Source organism: Camelina sativa, chromosome 15, assembly GCF_000633955.1.
Source record: "Camelina sativa cultivar DH55 chromosome 15, Cs, whole genome shotgun sequence".
Classification (NCBI taxonomy): domain Eukaryota; kingdom Viridiplantae; phylum Streptophyta; class Magnoliopsida; order Brassicales; family Brassicaceae; genus Camelina; species Camelina sativa.
In genome coordinates, this window is record NC_025699.1 from 9860710 (window position 1) to 9880368 (window position 19659).

General features: G+C 36.9%; 6 protein-coding genes across 6 annotated transcripts; 3 read left to right on the plus strand and 3 right to left on the minus strand.

Moving 5' to 3' along the window:
* Positions 882 to 4029, plus strand: LOC104746275. The gene is made up of 11 exons (XM_019237188.1): positions 882 to 1416; positions 1499 to 1574; positions 1662 to 1754; positions 1848 to 1961; positions 2058 to 2393; positions 2477 to 2763; positions 2850 to 2949; positions 3055 to 3114; positions 3209 to 3295; positions 3375 to 3503; positions 3594 to 4029. Exons 1-11 carry the CDS (start codon positions 1376 to 1378, stop codon positions 3879 to 3881), a joined length of 1611 nt encoding a protein of 536 aa, XP_019092733.1. The 5' UTR covers positions 882 to 1375; the 3' UTR covers positions 3882 to 4029.
* On the minus strand, positions 5017 to 5181 carry LOC109129085 (mitochondrial import receptor subunit TOM6 homolog). Its single transcript, XM_019236698.1, has one exon. The coding sequence runs from the start codon at positions 5179 to 5181 to the stop codon at positions 5017 to 5019; it is 165 nt and encodes a 54-aa protein (XP_019092243.1).
* On the plus strand, positions 5276 to 6676 carry LOC104747945 (F-box protein ETP2-like). The gene has a single exon (XM_010469652.2). It carries the CDS (start codon positions 5368 to 5370, stop codon positions 6523 to 6525), a length of 1158 nt encoding a protein of 385 aa, XP_010467954.2. The 5' UTR covers positions 5276 to 5367; the 3' UTR covers positions 6526 to 6676.
* Positions 7368 to 9264, plus strand: LOC109129329 (F-box protein ETP2-like). The gene has a single exon (XM_019237329.1). The coding sequence runs from the start codon at positions 7418 to 7420 to the stop codon at positions 8615 to 8617; it is 1200 nt and encodes a 399-aa protein (XP_019092874.1). The 5' UTR covers positions 7368 to 7417; the 3' UTR covers positions 8618 to 9264.
* LOC104746277 (RING-H2 finger protein ATL65) lies at positions 9746 to 11776 on the minus strand. Its single transcript, XM_010467722.2, has one exon. The coding sequence runs from the start codon at positions 11114 to 11116 to the stop codon at positions 9887 to 9889; it is 1230 nt and encodes a 409-aa protein (XP_010466024.1). The 5' UTR covers positions 11117 to 11776; the 3' UTR covers positions 9746 to 9886.
* Positions 12505 to 14788, minus strand: LOC104746276 (proteasome assembly chaperone 2-like). Its single transcript, XM_010467721.2, has 7 exons — positions 14627 to 14788; positions 14173 to 14338; positions 13873 to 13931; positions 13578 to 13696; positions 13124 to 13361; positions 12893 to 13016; positions 12505 to 12798 (listed from the first exon to the last, which is right to left on the minus strand). Exons 1-7 carry the CDS (start codon positions 14684 to 14686, stop codon positions 12719 to 12721), a joined length of 846 nt encoding a protein of 281 aa, XP_010466023.1. The 5' UTR covers positions 14687 to 14788; the 3' UTR covers positions 12505 to 12718.

A 19659-nucleotide genomic window follows, 5' to 3' on the forward strand; every position in this document is an offset into this window, starting at 1 on the left:
TTAGTTATTAAATATGAATCTCTAATTCTCCATGTTACGTATGGTAGCTTTCTTATAGAAAAAGGGTTTTTGCACCTTCTCACCTTTCATCGCTTTTAAGGCCTTTCTTTACCATTTCAATCAAGTGCCTTGGTGCTTGCCACTCCATCTCTTTAACCAAAAGACATCCACTAAATACCTTTTCTTGTTTACCATTAGTAACTCTTTCCGGATAATGCTTTGTCAAAAGATGTTTTTTATATACTCGTGAAATGCGATTATATGATTTGAATTTTAGTGGAGGTTTAGAAAATATAATGGTCCACTTGACTAGTATGCAACCCATATAAATAACGTGGAAATTGGAACTACATATATATCCTTAAAAAAATCTACTACATATATATCCTTATAAATTAACTGTTCCAAATGTTAATAGCTCTCCCTCGGAAAGTACTATGAGCAGCAGTCTATGAGTACATATTGTATCATTTTTGTCACTACAACATAAGATTAGCGTACGAATACAACCATGGATGTTCCAACTTCCAAATAATTTAAATTTAGAATCTAGCTAGCGTAAAGAGAATCCGATTTAAGAACTAACACGAAGAGAAACAGTAAATCTTCGATTTGTAAGCTGTCCTCCGTATGTGATGTTGCCATAGAAAAAGTAGCCTTTACAAAAAACATCAGACCCGATGTCAAACCAATAATTACATAATGTTTGTTTCTTTTGATGCAAAATACCCCAAAAAGAGACACATATTTTGTTTTATTTTAGGATACTTTACATTATTTCATTAAAGTGTGTCAATCAAATGCATTTTCTTTCCAAGATCGGACTAGTTTATTAATGATGAAATAATCAGATAACCAAACTTAACGACCATGCAGATGATTTTATCATCCAATAACAAGTTAGATACATATAAGATCTAAATCCTAAAAATATGTATTGCTTGTAAAAAAAGTCATTTATTGTAACACAAAGATGTTAGGTAAAAGAACAGATAGAAAATTTATAAATATCACAGTTATATATTTTTTCACAATTTTTTAATCAAACTTTCTTGGGGAAAAAAAATATTGTACACTTTGTGTATATATGATTCTTATTTCTAGGGAGTAGTCTCATTCCATTCGTGGTATAGTGCTTTTCACTGCAATTTTCTTCTGTTCTTTAAACCTTTCCTTTCTTCTTCTTCTTCAGTAACTTTTCTTTTGTCACTATCTAAATTGTTTTTATATCTCTCATTTAATACTCTGTTTCCAGTGGTTTTTAGTTTTTACTTCTGATTTTTGTCACACAACACAAAACTCTTTAAAATACATTAGGCGGGGGATTTCAAGATTTTTCACACAAAGCAGAGAGAAGACTCTTCGTCAAACACTCATGACGTCGGCAACAACTTCGAATCACAAACGTTCTCGAAGGTTCTGTCTCTTCTTCTTTCATAAGTTTATATTAACTTTAAGGTTCTGTCTCTTCTTACCTAGTTTGGGTTTTTTTTTCCAGTGATCCGGTCCCAAGAAAAGCTCTCAAAAACAAGAAATCAAGTGAGGCCCTTTACAACATCAACCAATTTCACATGGTAAGGAATCTTCAAAATGGTTTAAATCTTTTTCTTAGTCTCTATGTTTATCAAATCAGCTTAATTAGTTCTTATTTGTTCTTTTAGGATGAACTTTTGCAGAGAGAGATAGAGCAGCTAAAATCTCTTCTAAAGTCCAGAAAATTACATCCTAGTGCCAGGAGAGTCTCAAGTGATGAGGTTTTAATCAAGTTTTCTCACAAGATTTTCTTAAGTTTTCTAAGAATATTATTCAAAACAGATCTCAAATCTCTTACTGTATACTCTCTGCAGATTGATTTGTTGCTTCAAGAAGATGAAGTATTAGTACGGCGTGAAATGGAGACAGTCCTTCGACGCAAACTGTTCTTAGAATATTCTAAAAATGAAGATTCCTCTATCCCCAAGGTTTGTGTTATCTTAGAAGACAAGTAAGCGTTACTACCCTGTGTGAATATCTTCTCTGAGACAATAAGAGAATGCTTCTATGAATTCTTGATTTAGGAAGCAAAGAAACTGGTCAGGGAAATCGCGGGGTTGGAGCAGCAAGTGATGTACTTAGAAACATATCTTCTTTTGTTATACCGGAGACTATTCAACAACAAAATTACATCCAAGTTTGAATCAGAAGAGAAGGAGGGATCAGAGGATGTTCTAGCGGCTTCTAAACACATTCATTCACCCAAAAACTCAGTTTCCAGCCCTCAGAAAGTTATAGATGACTCTGGAATATTCCGGAGCCACTCATCGTTGTCTCATTGTTCAGGCTATTCCTTTAGAATGTCTCCCCAAGCAATGGACTCATCATATCATCGGTCTCTTCCTTTCTCAATGCTTGAGGTAAACGAAACTGTGTTAGACAGTTAAAAATTCTTGGTTGACATTCTTAAGTTAGATGGTGATTTACATTTTCACGCTTGCAGCAATCTGATATCAATGCGTTGATCGGGACATATGTTTCTGAAAACGTTCATGAATCACCGAATAGTTTGTCTGAAGAGATGGTCAAGTGCATCTCGGAAGTAATTCGTCAACTCACAGATCCAAAATCACTAGTAGTCGACGATGATCGAGAATCAAGCAGCCCTTTCCGCGGGAAAGAGCCTCTGAAGATCATTAGCCGACCTTACGACAAATTATTAATGGTGAAATCGATATGTAGAGACACGGAGAAGTTAAATGCAGTTGAACCTGCTTTGAAACATTTCAGGTTTTTCTATCTCAGGCTGTTACAATATCAATTTCTTTTGGTTTATATAAGTTAACTCTGTTATTTAATCAATTCACAATGTTTAGGTCACTTGTTAATAAGTTAGAAGGAGTGAATCCAAGGAGGTTAAATCATGAAGAAAAGCTAGCTTTCTGGATTAACATTCACAACTCTCTGGTTATGCATGTAATGTTACTTTCTCGAACTAAACTTCTTTTACCACGATCTTGCTGATAAATCTCTATAGACATTAATTAGCTACTTTGGATTTTTGTTGTTTCTCTTTTGCAGTCGTTACTTGTCTATGGGAACCCTAAAAACAGCATGAAAAGGGTATCTGGGTTGCTGAAGGTAGGGGTGATCATACTTACAGTGCAGACTTACTTGAGGCACAAGTCATAGGTCAAATTAACAATGACTAGGGTTAATATATTGTGTAATAAAGGCAGCGTACAACGTTGGAGGTCGAAGCTTGAACTTAGATACCATTCAGACTTCAACCCTTGGTTGTCGTGTCTCTCGTCCAGGACAGGCAAGTCCAAGACTGGTTTCGGTTCTACAACTTCCAATTGACTTGATAAGGGCTAATAAGGATTAATGTGTATTTGCAGGTATTTAGGTTCTTGTTTGCTTCAAGATCAAAGGGTAAAGCTGGAGATTTGGGAAGAGATTATGCTATAACTCACCCTGAGCCTCTTCTTCATCTTGCTCTTTGCTCAGGGAACATGTCAGATCCATCAGTAAGCGAATCCCCTGACTCAACATCGTTTCTTATATTACACGCTATTCATATTGAAAGATTACGTTTTAAAGCAACAGTCTTCTTTTAGGTTCGTATATATACGCCCAAGAACGTGATGATGGAGCTAGAATATGGTAGAGAAGAGTATGTATTATCAAACCTAGGAATCTCCAAAGACAACAAGATTCTTTTGCCGAAGCTCGTTGAATTATATGCCAAGGATACTGGACTTTGCAACGTCGGTGTTCTCGACATGATCGGTAAATTTTTGCCTTGTGAAGCAAGAGATAGAATCCAGCAGTGTCGGAACAAGAAACACGGTAGATTCTCCATAGACTGGATCGCACATGATTTCAGATTCGGGTTACTTCTCTGAGAAGAAAATGTGAGTCATGAACAGAGGTTTTTGTTTTCCTTTTTTCATCTGATGTGATGTAATGTGATGTGAGAGATGAATCGAAGAACTTCCTATTGTGTCAATTTATCCAGTTATCAGATTTAAATTAGGTTTAGAACTCAAACAAGTTGAATCATTGAACCCAAGAACTGTGACAGAACAGAATGTCAGACTCCAAAGACTTAACTCCCTTGGGTTAAAAAAAAAACACCTGTTACAGAGTGTGGGGCTTAACTGTAAATTCAAAGAACATAGGAGAGAACAAAACTAGAGAGCTGAAACTAATAGTGAGAAGACTCACACCTCACAGTCACAGAGGAAGAAGAAGCTAGTGACCTTGTTGTTGATTTATCCACTAGACTTCTTCCACTCAAAACTATTAATCAATGAGAATCATTGCCATTGTTTGATCATCAGATTGTTTAAATTAAGTAAGATCAGAAGTCACAATCCATGAGAACACAAAATATATTTTCTATTACCATGTCTCATTTTGGCAAAACAAATTCTAAACAAGATTATGTAAATGAACGCAGGACATCAAGAAACCGCTACACAAAGAGGAATAACAAAGCTTAGCAAGCTAGCAACACAAAAGGTAAAAACAAAAAAAAGAAACAGAGAAAAATCAAGGTTATACATGCTTTGATTATATTCAACACCAGAGGAAAGCTTTAACAGTTCTAAGTACTAGCTCCAGATGAGATAATTATCACATATATTCAATCTAATAAGCTATTACAAGACCATCGATGCTCAATATGATCTCATGGGAAACGAGACGGGGGAAAATTTGGTTGCCTAAGGTTTCTACGCAAAGATGGAAACTTGAAGCTGCCAAGAAAATTCAGGATGATTCTTTCTACAACTCAATCTTTAAACTAAACTCTCATGATCTCATCACATTGTATACGTATCAAGCAATCATCTGATCTCATCACATAGTAGACGTATCCATCTAAAAATTTCATCTATCTATGTGTAGGAGTAATTATCACATTGCAATTACTAAGCAATCGAATGCTATCATCAAATCTTATATTCGTATGATACCATGCGAACTGAAAGCGAGACTCAGAACTGACCTGAAAACCAAAAATTGTTGAATGGAAACTTAAAGGTTGATCTTGAGATCTTCCATGGAATCAGAGAAATAAGAGAGGACGTATGTAGCAGAACGGACAAGAACGACACAGGCGCCGAATAAAGTAACATGGCTCTTCAATTCCTTGAGTGCCACGGCTTTGTCTGGCTTTTGCATGAACACTCCTGGAAACATGTCTCTCTGCGTTCCCTTCTCCAAAACCCTTAAACCTTGTTCTGTTTTTCTTACTGTAATATTATTTTGGGAATCAACCGAACATATGGGCTTTAGATTGGGCCTTGTTAGATTATTATCACTCAAACTGTTCGATATTACTAAATTGGGGAGGAGAGGAAACCCTAGATTTGGTCAAATTCAGAGATGGCAGTGACGATACCGGAGCTGCTTCCAAAGGATTTGGTAGAGGAGATACTGTGTCGCGTTCCCGCGACCTCTCTGAAACGATTACGATCAACATGCAAAGCGTGGAACCGTTTAATCAAAGATGATCGGAGATTCGCAAGTAAGCATATCGATAAATCCACAAAACAATTGATACCTCTATTGGTGAGAACTGACAACAAGATTTTTCCGGTTAGCATCAATCTCCATGGAATTGGTAGTCCATCTATAGAGTTGAAAACTGAGCTGATTGATCCTATTTCTAAGAAATCATCAGCAGCTCGATTCGATATAACTCGAGTCTTTCACTGCGATGGCTTGTTGTTATGCTCCTCTCGATTCGACGAATCTAGAGTCTTGGTTTGGAACCCTTTGATGGGTGAAACCAGGTGGATCAGAACCGGTAAATTTCGCAGAGAAGGCCGCAGCTTTGATCTCGGGTACTGCTACTACGGCAATAATAAGAGGAGATACAAAGTCTTGAGCTATTATCGTGGTACCAAGTATTTTGAAATCTACGATTTTAGGTCTGACTCGTGGAAGGTTCTTGATGATGATAACATGGCTACAGGCGGGAACATTGGATTTCCTGAACTCTGCGTGTCTTTGAAGGGGAATACTTACTGGTTAGTTAGAGATGTAACAGAAGAAACGACTTGGATCACATCCTTGCTCACATTTGATTTTTCAAAGGAGAGATCTGTATCTGTGCCTCTTCCTGAACAGACTCGTCGTTTTGAGACTACTAGTCTTTCGCTTGTTAAAGAAGAGAAACTTTCTATGTTGTCGCAGCGAGATAGAAATTCCAAGACTGAGATATGGGTGTCAAATGTGATTGATGAGGAGACCACCAAAGTGGTGTCTTGGAGCAAGGTCTTAGTATTGGATTTGAGCCCTCATCTTCACATTTGGTATGATGTATCTTTCTTGTTAGGGGAGGAGAAGAAAGTCGTCATTTGTTGTGAGACCGCAATTGACGTGGAGGTAGACGTGGACATGATCTACATTGTTGGGGAGGATAATGTAGTCACTCATCTGAATTTGAATTTGAAAGTATATAAAAATTATGAATGTCGCCCAGCTCTTCTTAATTATGTTCCAAGTTTGGTTCAAATCGAGCAAGCTGGAGGCAACTAAAACACCGTCTACATGTTATCTCTTTCCTTTGAGTGTGTGTTCTTGTGTTGTAAGAGACAGAATCCAGCAGTGTCGAAACAAGAAGCATGGAAGATTCTCCATAGATTGGGTCGCACATGATTTCAGATTCGGGTTACTTCTCTGAGAAGAAAACGTGAGTCATGAACAGAGGTTATTGTTTTCCTTTTTTTTTTCATCTGATGTGATGTGAGAGTTGAATCCAAGAACTTTATATTGTGTCAATTTTTACAGTTATGAGATTCAATTAAGTTTAGAACTCAAACAAGTTGAATAAGCTATTACAAGAACTTCGATGATCTCATGGGAAACGAAACAGGGAAAAAATTTGGTTGCCTAAGGTTTCTATGCAAAGATGGAAACTTGAAACTGCCAAGAACATACAAGATGATTTTTTCTACAACTCAATTTTCAAACTAAACTCTCATGATCTCATCACATAGTATACGTATCCATTTAAGTTATCACATTGCAATTACTAATTAACTTATTATTAAACTCAATATGCGAATTGAAACTTGAAAGAGAGTCAGAGACACAATCAGCAAAATTAACTGACCTGAAAAAACTAAATACAAGTTGAATGGAAACTTAGAGGTCGATCTGAGCTCTTCCATGGAATCAGAGATATAAGAGAGGACGTATGTAGCAGAACGGATCAGAACGACACAAGCGCCGAGTAAAGCAACATGGCTCTTCAATTCCTTGAGTGCCACGGCTTTGTCTAAACCTTGTTCTGTTTTCTTTACTGTGTGAATCAACCGAATATATGGGCTTTAAACTGGGCTTTGTTAGATTATTATCAAGTCCATATCACTCACTGTTCGATATTACTAAATTGGGGAGGAGAGGAAACCCTAGATTTGGTTCAGAGATGGCAGTGACGGTACCGGAGCTGCTTCCGACGGATTTGGTAGAGGAGATACTCTGTCGCGTTCCAGCAACGTCTCTGAAACGCTTACGATCTACTTGCAAAGCATGGAACCTTTTAATCAAAGATGATCGGAGATTCGCAAGTAAGCATTTCGATAATTCCACAAAACAGTTTATGCCTCTTTTGTTGAGAAATGACAACAACATTTTTCCGGTTAGCATCAATCTCCATGGAAGTAGTAGTCCATCTGTAGAATTGAAAACTGAGCTAATCGATCCTGCTGATTCTAAGAACTCATCAGCAGCTCGATTTTATGTAACTCGAATCTTTCACTGCGATGGCTTGTTGTTATGCACCTCCGAAGTCTACGAATATACAGTCTTGGTTTGGAACCCTTTGATGGGTGAAACAAGGTGGATCAGAACCGGCGCTTTTCGCAAAGAAGGCCGCCGCAACTTTGAACTCGGGTACTGCTACTACCAAGATGGCAACAACAAATCCTGGAATAATAAGAGATACAAGGTGTTGAGCTTTTATAGTGGTACCAAGTATTTTGATATCTACGATTTTAAGTCTGACTCGTGGAAGAGCCTTGATGATGATGATAACATGGCTCCAGGGGGGAGCACTGCATACTCTGAACTCAGCGTGTCTTTGAAGGGGAATGCTTACTGGTTCGTCAGAGATGTAACAAAAACGACTCGGATCATATCTTTACTCAAGTTTGATTTTACAAAGGAGAGATCTGTGCCTGTGCCTCTTCCTTATCAGAGTCGTCGTTTTGAAGCTACTAGTCTTTCCGTTGTTAGAGAAGAGAAACTTTCTGTGTTGTTGCAGCGAGATAGACGTTCCAAGACTGAGATATGGGTGTCAAATGTGATTGATGAGGAGACCACCTCAGTGGTGTCTTGGAGCAAGGTCTTAGCATTGGATTTGAGCCCTGATCTTCAGATTTGGCATGATGTAACTTTCTTGTTAGGGGAGGAGAAGAAAGTCGTCGTTTGTTGTGAGACCGCAATTGACGTGGAGGTAGATGTGGACATATCCAGAGACATGATCTACATTGTTGGGGAGGATAATGTGGTCACTCATGTGAAACTGGGAGTAAATGAAATTGATGGATGTCGCCCAACTCTTCTTAATTATGTTCCAAGTCTGGTTCAAATCGAGCAAGCTGGAGGGAAACAGGATAAGAGGTAACTAAAACACCGTCTACATGTAATCTCTTTCCTTTGAGTTTGTGTTTCTCTTAAGTTGTCTTGGTCATGTTCTTTCAGTTTCAAGCTTTTCTAATTCAATGAGATAAGGTGATACAGAGAAAAAACATGTACTAAGCTTTCTTTCACCTGGTCTCTTCTTTGAGTTTTCTTTTTCACCCAATTCACCTTCCAAGTTGTACCAATTAAGCCAAGCATGGTATTTTGCAAATATACCACCAATTGGTGTTTTCTCAATATCTTACAAATACACTCCTTAAAAGTTGCAAATATTGGACCAGAAAACAGCCCCCAAATTACTCGAAACCACAACTTTGCTTGTTTCGTATGTATATTGTAACTTGCGAGGCAAGGATGAAGAGATATCGCTGAGTAAGGTAACATGAGCTTAAGATCAAGCACCAGCAAGACTACAATGACCTTAAGTAACGTTCAGCGATCTCCTAAACCTTGTTCTGTAATTCTTACTTAAAAAAAAAACCGAATAACAATACTAAACAGTCCATAATATTAAAATCTTACTGAACAACAGGGACTCATGTTAGCTCCAGATCTTCTCAGTGTTTATGTCATTTCATCAAAAATGTAATAAACTAGTATCAGTTATTTTGGACAAAAATTGAAGAGAAATCGACAGCTAATATAAGCGAACATAAAGTCCCGGTAACAAAAAACAATAAGCCACCGACGATATAATAAAGTTAGTATAGAAACGAAATTTAAATGGGTTTGTTGACTTCGTTTCTATAATAACTTTGGCAGCTTTGGAAGTTAATGCATTTGATAACTCCAAGAGAAAGAAGAAAAAAAAAAAACGAATCAGCCAAAACGTCGTCGCAACATGCTTCAAAACCTTCATCGTCTTTGGCGTCTCTGGTCTATGGACTATGGAGAGAGTAAAACAAAGTGTATAGTAGTCAGGAAAATTCAAAAGTATATATACATTATTGAAATATTTCAATGACCATACGTTATATAATTCATAAATGAAATCCGTATTTTAGCAGCATTAAATAAGAGAGGTGAAATAAAGGTATGGCTGTTATTTATTTATTTAATTTATAGCAAAAAAAAAAAAAAAAAAAAAAAAAAAAAAAAAAAAAANCAGAGCAAGTTCTGAAACTCTCTCTATCTTCTCTGTTTCGTGCATTTTAATTCCATTAAATGCTTTAAACCCCACAATCCATTAATGCTCTCTCTCCTTCCACTTCAATTTTTTTTTTATCATCATCACCACCGTCCAATTTTCATCTCACATCTCTCCCCTACACGTGTCCCTCCTCCTCCATCTCTCCGGCGATAACAGTGCCTCTGGATCTCCACATCTTAACCGGCTCGACGAGTGCGGTGCTGTTCTGAAAAACATCGGACTCGTCATCGATTTCGTCCGCCGCGATGAGCTTCCCGTCGCTGTAATCCGTTCCGATATCGGAAAAAACACTCCCGCCGATGATCTCCGCCGGAAGAACGGTGACTTCGTGCTTCTGTAGTAACGGAACGAGAACACTCTCGATTTCGAGATTAGGTTACCGAACGGTGATTGACGTTTGTTCCACGTAGATCTCCGGTACCTCCACGGAGACACCGTCGCTGGTTCATCCATCGTTACTCTCTCTGATTCAGATTCGAATGAGTACGATCTCTTCAGCTCACGGAACCGAGATATCGCCGGTGATGATTGCTCTTCCATCGACGCTGTGATCTCCTGATCGTTCGTCGTCGTAACCGCCGTATCAGTGTTCCAATTGCTCCGCGACGGTGTGAATTCGCCGCGGATGATGATCGCGTTGCTCTCGTCATCATCATCATCGAGGATCGGACGAATCCGTGGAGCCATCAACGGAACGAACGGCGACACAGGGGCGGCCGCGACGACGGCGGATCCGAGAATCGCCGTACGGCATAACGGACAGTTAGGGTGAGATCGGAGCCATTCATCGATGCATTCAAGGTGAAAAGCATGGAAGCATAACGGAAGTGTTCGTAAATAATCACCATCCTCGAATTCCAACAAACAAACGGCGCAATCAGCGGCGGAGGTTTTCCCCACCGTGGTTTTCCCGGTGCAAGACGCGGCGGAGTAGAGAAATAACGGTAGCGTTTTGATGACGGAATCGTCTAATCCGTAGGGAGAGTAAGAAGAGTAATGAAAAGAGTCGAAAGGGAAAGGGGAGAAAGATCGGAGATCGGATGATGAAGTTGAAGCAGAGGAAGCTGAAGATAAGTGAAGGAGACGACGCCGACGGGAACGCCACCGTCTAAAACGACGGAAAAGAGGTGAGAGAAAACGGCGGGAGATGAGACGAGAGTAGGTCACGAAAAGAAAAGCGGCGGCTAAAACAACAACCATAGCGATCAATGGAGGACTAAACTCCAAAGGAGGATCCGACGAACTTGAAAGAATCTCCTCTGATACACCGGAGGATGGTGAAGGAGACGGTGAAATATCGCCTGAACGAGGCGGTGCCGCGACGAATCGCATGGTGGTTAAAGAAATAAAGAGAGTCTAAAACAGAGCTTCAAGTGAAAGGTTTAAACGTAAAATGAGTATTTGGGGACTTTGGTGGAGCAAAAAACAAAGAGAAGCGTTGACTAAAAGGTAAACCATATTGGGAAGACTCAAATTTACACGTCAGTGTTTTTTTTTTTTGTTGGGTTCAAAGAAATTACACGATGATCAAAAACTGAGTCATAATTAATCAAATAATTGCAAATTTGGAAGCAATCAAATCGTGAAGTCCTTGGATCGTACACTAATTTGGGTAATTAGTGTTCTATAGATAAGTAACTGTAGATAGTATTATCATAATTTTAGATAGGAAAGAAGAGATTAGCAAAATGGAATGAGAGGATTAAAAAAAAAAGAGAATGAGAAAGGAGGGATAGTGCTCTGCTTTAGGGTTGTTTGATTTTAATGTGGATTTGATGTGGTGACCCACTCTGATACTAATGGTTTTGTGCACTTTTTTTTTTATTAGTAAGTGGATTTTTGCGACTTTTTTCAGTCTTTTTATCTCCCATATGTTCATATTGGGTGATCATCCACTGAACTTGTATTTTTCCATTTTCCGGTGATTATAAGGAAATTTCTACTTCACTTCTTCAGTCTAATGTTTTTTTTCCTTCTTATTAGACCTTAAGATTATGACATCATATTTGAATTTTCAGGTTTACTAATACAGTAATACGATAAAAGTTCAAGAATCAAGATTTCATAATAGTCAAAGTCAGACTCTGTAATTTTTATAGATATACTTTGTACTACTACTACTAGTCTTCAAAATAGCAGAAAAAGAAGTAGTCCCTTATCAGATTTAAATTACATGTACACAAGTTAGGTCCCCATTCATCATCAGTTGAACAAATATTACTTTTCCAAGTATTTTGTCTTGGTCAGGAATTACTTACAAATATATATATATATGAGACTCCATCTCGTATACTATAATTATTTCGGGTGGTGGCAATAAAAGTGCAATTAAAAACCGGTCAGAAGTACTTGCCTTGGCCTATCTGTACAATAAGAAAGAAAGAAAAAAAAACACAATGACTCCAGAATTTATTGCTCAACTACTTCCTTTCTGAGTCCCGGAGAAGATATTTCTTCTTTACATTATTGTTCATGCAAAATTATAACATTTGTTTGCATCCACAGGTAAACCGCATAATAACCCCGGTCACATCAGATACATTATGCATTCCGGCCTAAGTCTTGAGTTCAACTGATGTACAGTTTAAGACACGGTACGGATTTTGGTTTAGCGTCTTATCATCGTCTTGTTATCCCAATGGGCCTTCCACTTGTAAAACACCCAACAACGTTTAAGAATAGTAGTACTAGTTCTCGTCACTCATATATTCAGAATCTGATTGGGATCTCTTATTCTATGACTCTTGATGGTCTCCTAGAGGCATTGTATTGATTTGTTAAGTTTGTTATACAGTACAAGATTTTATGATGAAACAAACCCAGGAACAAACAAAGAAAGGTCTCTCTGATCAGATGTTCATAAACTTCTCGTTGGATCATACTTTTACTACTACAACCTCTGTGTCTGTTACTCTGTGAGCTCCAACAACAGTCTTAAAACATGGACATATCTGGAGGACCTCCATACATACTCTTCCAGGAATACGGTATCCGCCACTTCCCACCCTCTTCCCCTGCAGACAATAAAATTTATAGTATGTTTCATGCGCTTCCATCATTGATTGCTCGAGACGTTATTAACCTTGAAAGAAGAGAGCTGTTATTTACCATGGAATTTGTCAGGACTCAGACCAGTAAGCTTAGATGCAGCCTCTGCTAGAATAAATGCTTCAGGAATGTTGTCTCCTTCAGAACAGTAACATAGAAGGCATGTCACCTTCAAGCCTTTTGCCTAACCCCAAAAACAAGATAAACCCCACGCAGGCCATGTAAGTGTTTCAATCATGTAAAATGAGTCTGCGTATGTATAAATTTTTCATTATGAGGCATTTTTTTCACCTTAAAAGCTGAGAAAAGAGCTGCAAATGGCAAGCTTGGGTAGTAGTCTATGTCTTCGAGTTCATCTTCTGAAGGGAAAGTCAACTCTTCTTCACTCTTCTTCTCAAAGACGGAGCTAAGGTACTTCCAACATCTTCCTTCTGAATCATACTCGTTCAATCTTCCAAATCCGAGTTTCTCACAGTGATCATCTCTTCCATCCGATCCCGCGTTAGACAGATAATACACCTGCGGGCCTCTAAAGTAATTGCCAAAGAGGACTTAGAATTAACTTGTGAAGAGATTACTATTAGTAACTATGACAAAAGAAAAGCGTGCAAGTGGTGCTCATTTATCAATCACATCTGTGGTTACCTATGATGCTAATTGAACAAATCCATGTCAATTTTCGCATTGAAGCCAAATGAAAAAAAAATGAGAGCAAAAACATATAAAAGGAGGCGTTATAGTTTACCTAGACATATCCAAGTTATGCAGCCTTTGGAAGTCTAAACTGGATAGCACAATAACATGCTTCTTTCCACTTGAAGCAGCAAAATTGGCTATATTCTCCGCAAAATTAATCATCATTCCCTGTTTTAAATGAACATTGTAAGTTTAAAATGACTCACTAAATTCCCAATTCGCTCCACTCCAGCTAATTGGCTTTTCATTGTCCCAACTCAACAATCAGTGAATGCAATCCTATAACCAAATAGGACCCTGGAAATAACAAGGAAGCAAAGCTGCTTCCAAAAATGTAAAAATACCTTTGCAACTGGAGACCTTTGCTGAGCAAGAGTAGTAGCGGTTGAAGATGACTCATAAACTGAAACACACAAACCCCAAAGGGAGGAAAGAATGAGGTTTCACAATGATAAAGGGCTGATTCTACCAAGATAAAGTGGCATAGATCAAGGAATCACACAATTTAATAGCAACTAATGTCTTATAATAGCACCTTAATCATATAAACCAGAGGATACTTCATCTAATGAAACAAACCTCCCCTCATTACAACAAATCCTAATCAAAACATTAATGAAACAGATAGTTTGAGAAAAACGAACCCTCGAGAGGAAGAGCGATCTCGCCACAAGGAAGAGGGCCATAAGCGTCATTGCCAACACAAGGAAGCAGATTTGTATCATCGAGATAACCAACTCTATCAGCATCAGTAGATGACACTAGAAGATCAACAGCGAGCTGCCCTACATTCCCAATTGACAATGCAGGCTGGTTGGGGAAAACAAAAACAATAATTTCTTCAATGAGAAATCTCTAAGACAATTGCTTTAATCAGAAAGATCAATGCTTCCTAAACCCTAAACCCTTTTCTTCATGTCAAAGCTCCCAAGAAAGTTGGGAACTTTCTAATTTCTATATTCTCGTCAACTACAGCTTAATTTCTCGAGAAAGCTACAGTTTTTAAGCTAAATTACCCAAAAGGAAGAGATACCCAGACCCAGTAAGCAGAGAACAGATCGAAATCTGAAAAGCAAAGGACACGAAACAACAACTTACGAGAATCAAAGTTGAGCAGTCTTCGTTTACTCGCTTCCCTTCTTCAACAACAAAGTCCATGTTTGAATCGAAGAAGGCACAAAAAAAAACAGAGTGGGTTACAGAATCTGATTGCAAGTTTCTCTAAGATCAATTTGGAAGAATCTGTGTGCTTCAGTAAGTTTAAGAACGCTTCTTCTCTTTTGGGCGAGCTTGAAGAGCAAGCCAGTGACTAATTTGGGCCTATTTTGGGCCTTAAAAGTTTAAAACTCAATATATTTATGGACTATAGAAGTACTAATGCAAACTAGTAATGACGAAACTAAACACTGTTAAATCGAGTGAGTCAAAGAATAAGATTAGCAAGAAAAAACATTACAGTGACAAATAGTTGAACAATACCAAAAACGTGTAATATGACACATATTTTAAACTTTGAAAGTGATTGATTAGACAATTATTATCCGGAGTGATCCAGATCATACTATATATGATGACAAAATAAAAGATGATAATTCAAATCAAATGAATGAGTGAATCATTTAAAAAACGAGATGCAAAGACTTTGTGATGTTGGCTGTCTCTTCCGTTTGGGTACACGCTGTTCCTTGATCGCTCTCTTTTTGGCTTGCATTATAATCGTGATTAAAAACTGATTCCGCAAGTAAAATATTAAACCCAATCGGGTAATTACAATGAGATTGACATATCAAAACCAATTATACAACTTATATTACGATTAAACTGAATTAAGTTGATTTTTAATATATGAGAAGAAACCATTTAGGTGCTCTTTCAATGTATTGTTGTAGAACGTAACAAAAATAGATTTTTATGGAGTTGATTTTAAAAAATTGAAGGACACCCGGAGGTCTGTCAAGGAGTGGTGGCGACCAAATTAGTCCATATTCAATGATATATATTATGAAATCAAATCTTATCCTCTATTTGAAAATTCTGATTAGTTTTAGAGTCAATTAATTAGCTTAACTTAAAATTCCAAACAAAAACTCAACCAACAAAAGGTTATTTTTATGTGACAATCCGTCCTTTAACAACTTTCCCATCCTTTAACAACCTTTCCACAGGACAAGCTGTCACCAATTGATGGCAACTTGTCCTGTGGGAAAGTTGTTAAAGGATGGGGACGTTCGAGGAACGCCTGGCGCACCAATAACCTACTGTGGAGTTGGATGAATAGTTCCATTTGCCACGGTGAGGGGTTAGGATCGATGCCCTGCAGGGCCAGCTTGTGGTCTGTTGGGACGGCTAGCAGTGGGCTAGCAGGGTCCACGGACGGTCCATTGGGGCAGCTAGCGGTGGGCTAGTGGGATCCGCGGGACGGGTTGTTACATAAAAATCTTATGTAACAACCCGTCCCGCGAACCCCACTAGTCCACCACTAGCTGCTCCAATGGACCGTCCGTAGACCCTGCTAGCCCACTGCTAGCCGTCCCAACGGACTCCAAGCTGGCCCTGCAGGACATCGATGCTAACCCATTACTGTGGATATCCCAATTCACCAGTAGGTTATTAGTGCGCCAGACGTTCCTCGAACCCTGATCCTCACCTTTTAACAACTTTCCCACAGGACAAGTTGCCACCAATTTCTAATTAAGAAAACTTTCTTTTTGTTATCACACACGTCTATGCGATAGTCTTAATTCATGGTGATGTGTCCCTAAAGATCGTGATTTTGTTTAGTTTATTCAAAGAGATATCAGGTCACGCTTTTGCTCCGTCGAAGAGGGCCAAATGTGTTGCATGATCCTGATACAATGTTTGAGAGAAGCAAATATTATAATGATACTTAACTGAGTACAAAAGATAAAAATCAGCAACGGTCCATGATGAATTAATATTGAATGAATTTAGGCGATTACATATATATTATTTTTTCTCGATACGATTATATAGTACTCACCTAACAAATATATACTTGGACTAGTTTTCATATGTACATGGTGATGTCACTTTTACGTGTATTACTAATTACTAATACGTGTACATGAGTATTTTGCTATCATATAAACGAAACAAATGGATCACTTCTGCAAAAGTCAGCGTGGACGTTTTCTACATTTCAAAACCTACCATTTCGATTGTTGATAAATAACTTAAAATATAATTATACATATATCGTAAAGATACATTGAACATTATACTATAGTACACATCGGCACATCGCTGTTAGTATTAATTATTTTTCATCTATATTTGTAGAAAACTATAAACCTGCACACAGACAACTAAGATTTTAATAACCGATGGCGCACAAAAGTATCAAATTTTACGATATGGCACGAAGTCAACAAAACATTTTCTTTATCGTTATTTCTTTTTATTTAAAGATTGTATAAACTTCTTGTCCGAACAATGTCTATTTTATGTTGATCCTGCTGTAACACGAATCACGATCTTTAGTGATACAAATGGAGATATTTTTCTCTGTTTACATCCCAAAAAATGAAAATGCTTAGGAAATCTCACGTACTACTATATCATGCATCGTCTATATATAAAGAAGTAAATTTGATATTGCATACGTTTTCAATTTAACTTTTGATTAATAGTACTAATTCAATGACACTAATATGAAGTCAAATATAATCATAGCGTAAGTTATATTATAACGAAAAAAGTGAAATTAGCTCGTTTCAATCTACCAAATCTTTGACTTCCGTACCTATATCGTATTAGTGACTAATTAATCGATGATGTCGTCGTGAGAGCTATAATTTAATTATAACGTGTACATGTATAGAAACTGTGTTTACATGAGTCTAACTTTATTCTTAAATAATGTATCTTATTTTTCATCATATGAAGAAAGCTCAGATTCTATTCGGACCATGCAGCGAGTGCCGAGTGGGATCAGTTAAGCCACCCATAAAATAATTTTCTCCGCCTTTATATAATTATTTCAGAACTCCTTGCTTGTTGGGTAACAAAAACTTGTTTCTTTGTTCATTGCTTTGGTAGTGATGTGTGGGACTTCAAAGGATATAGTGGCGCTTTTTTTTTTTTTTGCAAATATGATATTTGATATTATGTATGGCGTAGGAATTATTATAGTATCATTAGCATTTCTGTAATTGGTATATATGGGGCTTGTACGTTTGCCATACTTGTGCCGGCATGCGTACATACCATGCATTGGTATTTTTCCCTTTTTCTTTTGTTAATTAAAATGTACGTACCATTTCCTATTGGTATTTGAGACAACGATTTTTTTTTGTTTGTGTTTGGAGATGTAATTACATCAGACAACGATTGATCGTGTAATAATTCAAAACTTATCACATAATAATGCATGCATGTCGTCTCAAATGAACGGCGTGTAAAGTGCAAACTACTCCTATCTAATGAACAATAAAAATGAAAATTTGTCTGATTAAACGATAGCTTAGTTCTGGTTACCGAAAGTGACAATATCACTTAGAATCATTAAGGTCGATCTAGACTAAGACCATCTAGCTAGTGGTCATAATTTTTTCGGAAAAGTCAATAGAAATCATAACAATTAGAACGAAGGCAAAGCAGTAAAATACAACCAATAGATAGCAGCAAAAATAGTAATAGATCAAAATATATATTGATACTACAGTTGACGAATTTTTTAAAAATATAGTGATATTTCAGTTTTTTAAATGTGAAAAAGGTATGGTAATTTGTTTTTGGGCAATGCTTTCTTATTGGGGTGCAAAATGTTATTAAATATGAGCATACCTTATTTTGCACTCTTATATTTCGTTTTCTTTAGCAAGTAGCAACCCCGTATTATTCAGTTTAATTATCAGACAAATATGAATTTGTGTCGTATTGATATCGTAATAAATACGTCTGAAATGGATAGATCATAGATGTCATTTGTGGACCATTGTCCATTGGCAAGTACGATAGTCGCGTGAGTGTGAAAAGCTATAGGATTCGATAACTGACCATGGCTTCGGATCTTAAAACGCCGTCGTTCCATAGTTGGAGTCCATGGCCATCGACAATTCCCAAATGTTTTGTTCCAACAAATTTTAAGATAGGGAGAAAAGGTAAACGAGTATTTTATACGAAACCCTAAAAATGTCAAAACTCGGCTAGCTGTCAACAATCGTTTTCATTTAATTAGGGTTTGACATTTGAGGTCGGATCAGTTTTTTTATTTACATAAATTTATATTGGAATCCCACGGGTTTTAATTATATATATTCTCAAGACTCAAGATAGACCAGAATTTAGAATTTAAATATAAATGAATTTTATGATTTTTAAAATTAGAGAATTTATATGTGTGGAATCACTATTTGTTTAAGAACATAATTTTATTACTTAACTATAATACTGAATTGAACACTTTTATCAACAGCAATTTTTTTTTTTTAAAGTCTAGGCATGATATGATCCAAAGCTTTTAAAAATTAACATCTTGATACTATATATGATTAGAGAAGATCTTAAGCCATAGCTATCCAAAATTGTACTTTACAAATTATCTTTTTTTTCTAACTAGTAATGAAAGTCAATCGACATGAAAAGGTCATTTTTTCTTTATAGTAATGAAAGTCAATCAACTTGTATGAAATTTTATTTCGATTGTCCTCCTTCATTTTAAAATAAATACACAAAAGAAAATGTGTTGCAACTTGTGCTCTTCTTTGTCGGCGTTTTGATCCGTACCTGTGGAAAATTTTCACGATGCTGTATTATTAGACAAACATTTATATAATTATCAGTTTATATGTGATGTGTTAACTAATAACATCAAATTTATACAAATATATTCAACAAATTTATTAATTAAAATAAAGACCACTCAATCATTCTTTATTCTTAAATGTAACACTAATATATACGTTGTAAATATGGAAAAAGAAAAATATGTAAATATATATGGTGTAGACCAAATATCGTTTTTTTTAATATCTCTATTTTATGGTACTCGTGTTCCATTTTGTGTTCTAAGGATGGATAAATTGAAAGAGGACGAGTAAATTGATAGAAAAAAGTACTTCAAGAAATCCAACTCTAATGAAGACGACAAAAAAAAAAAAAAAAAAAAA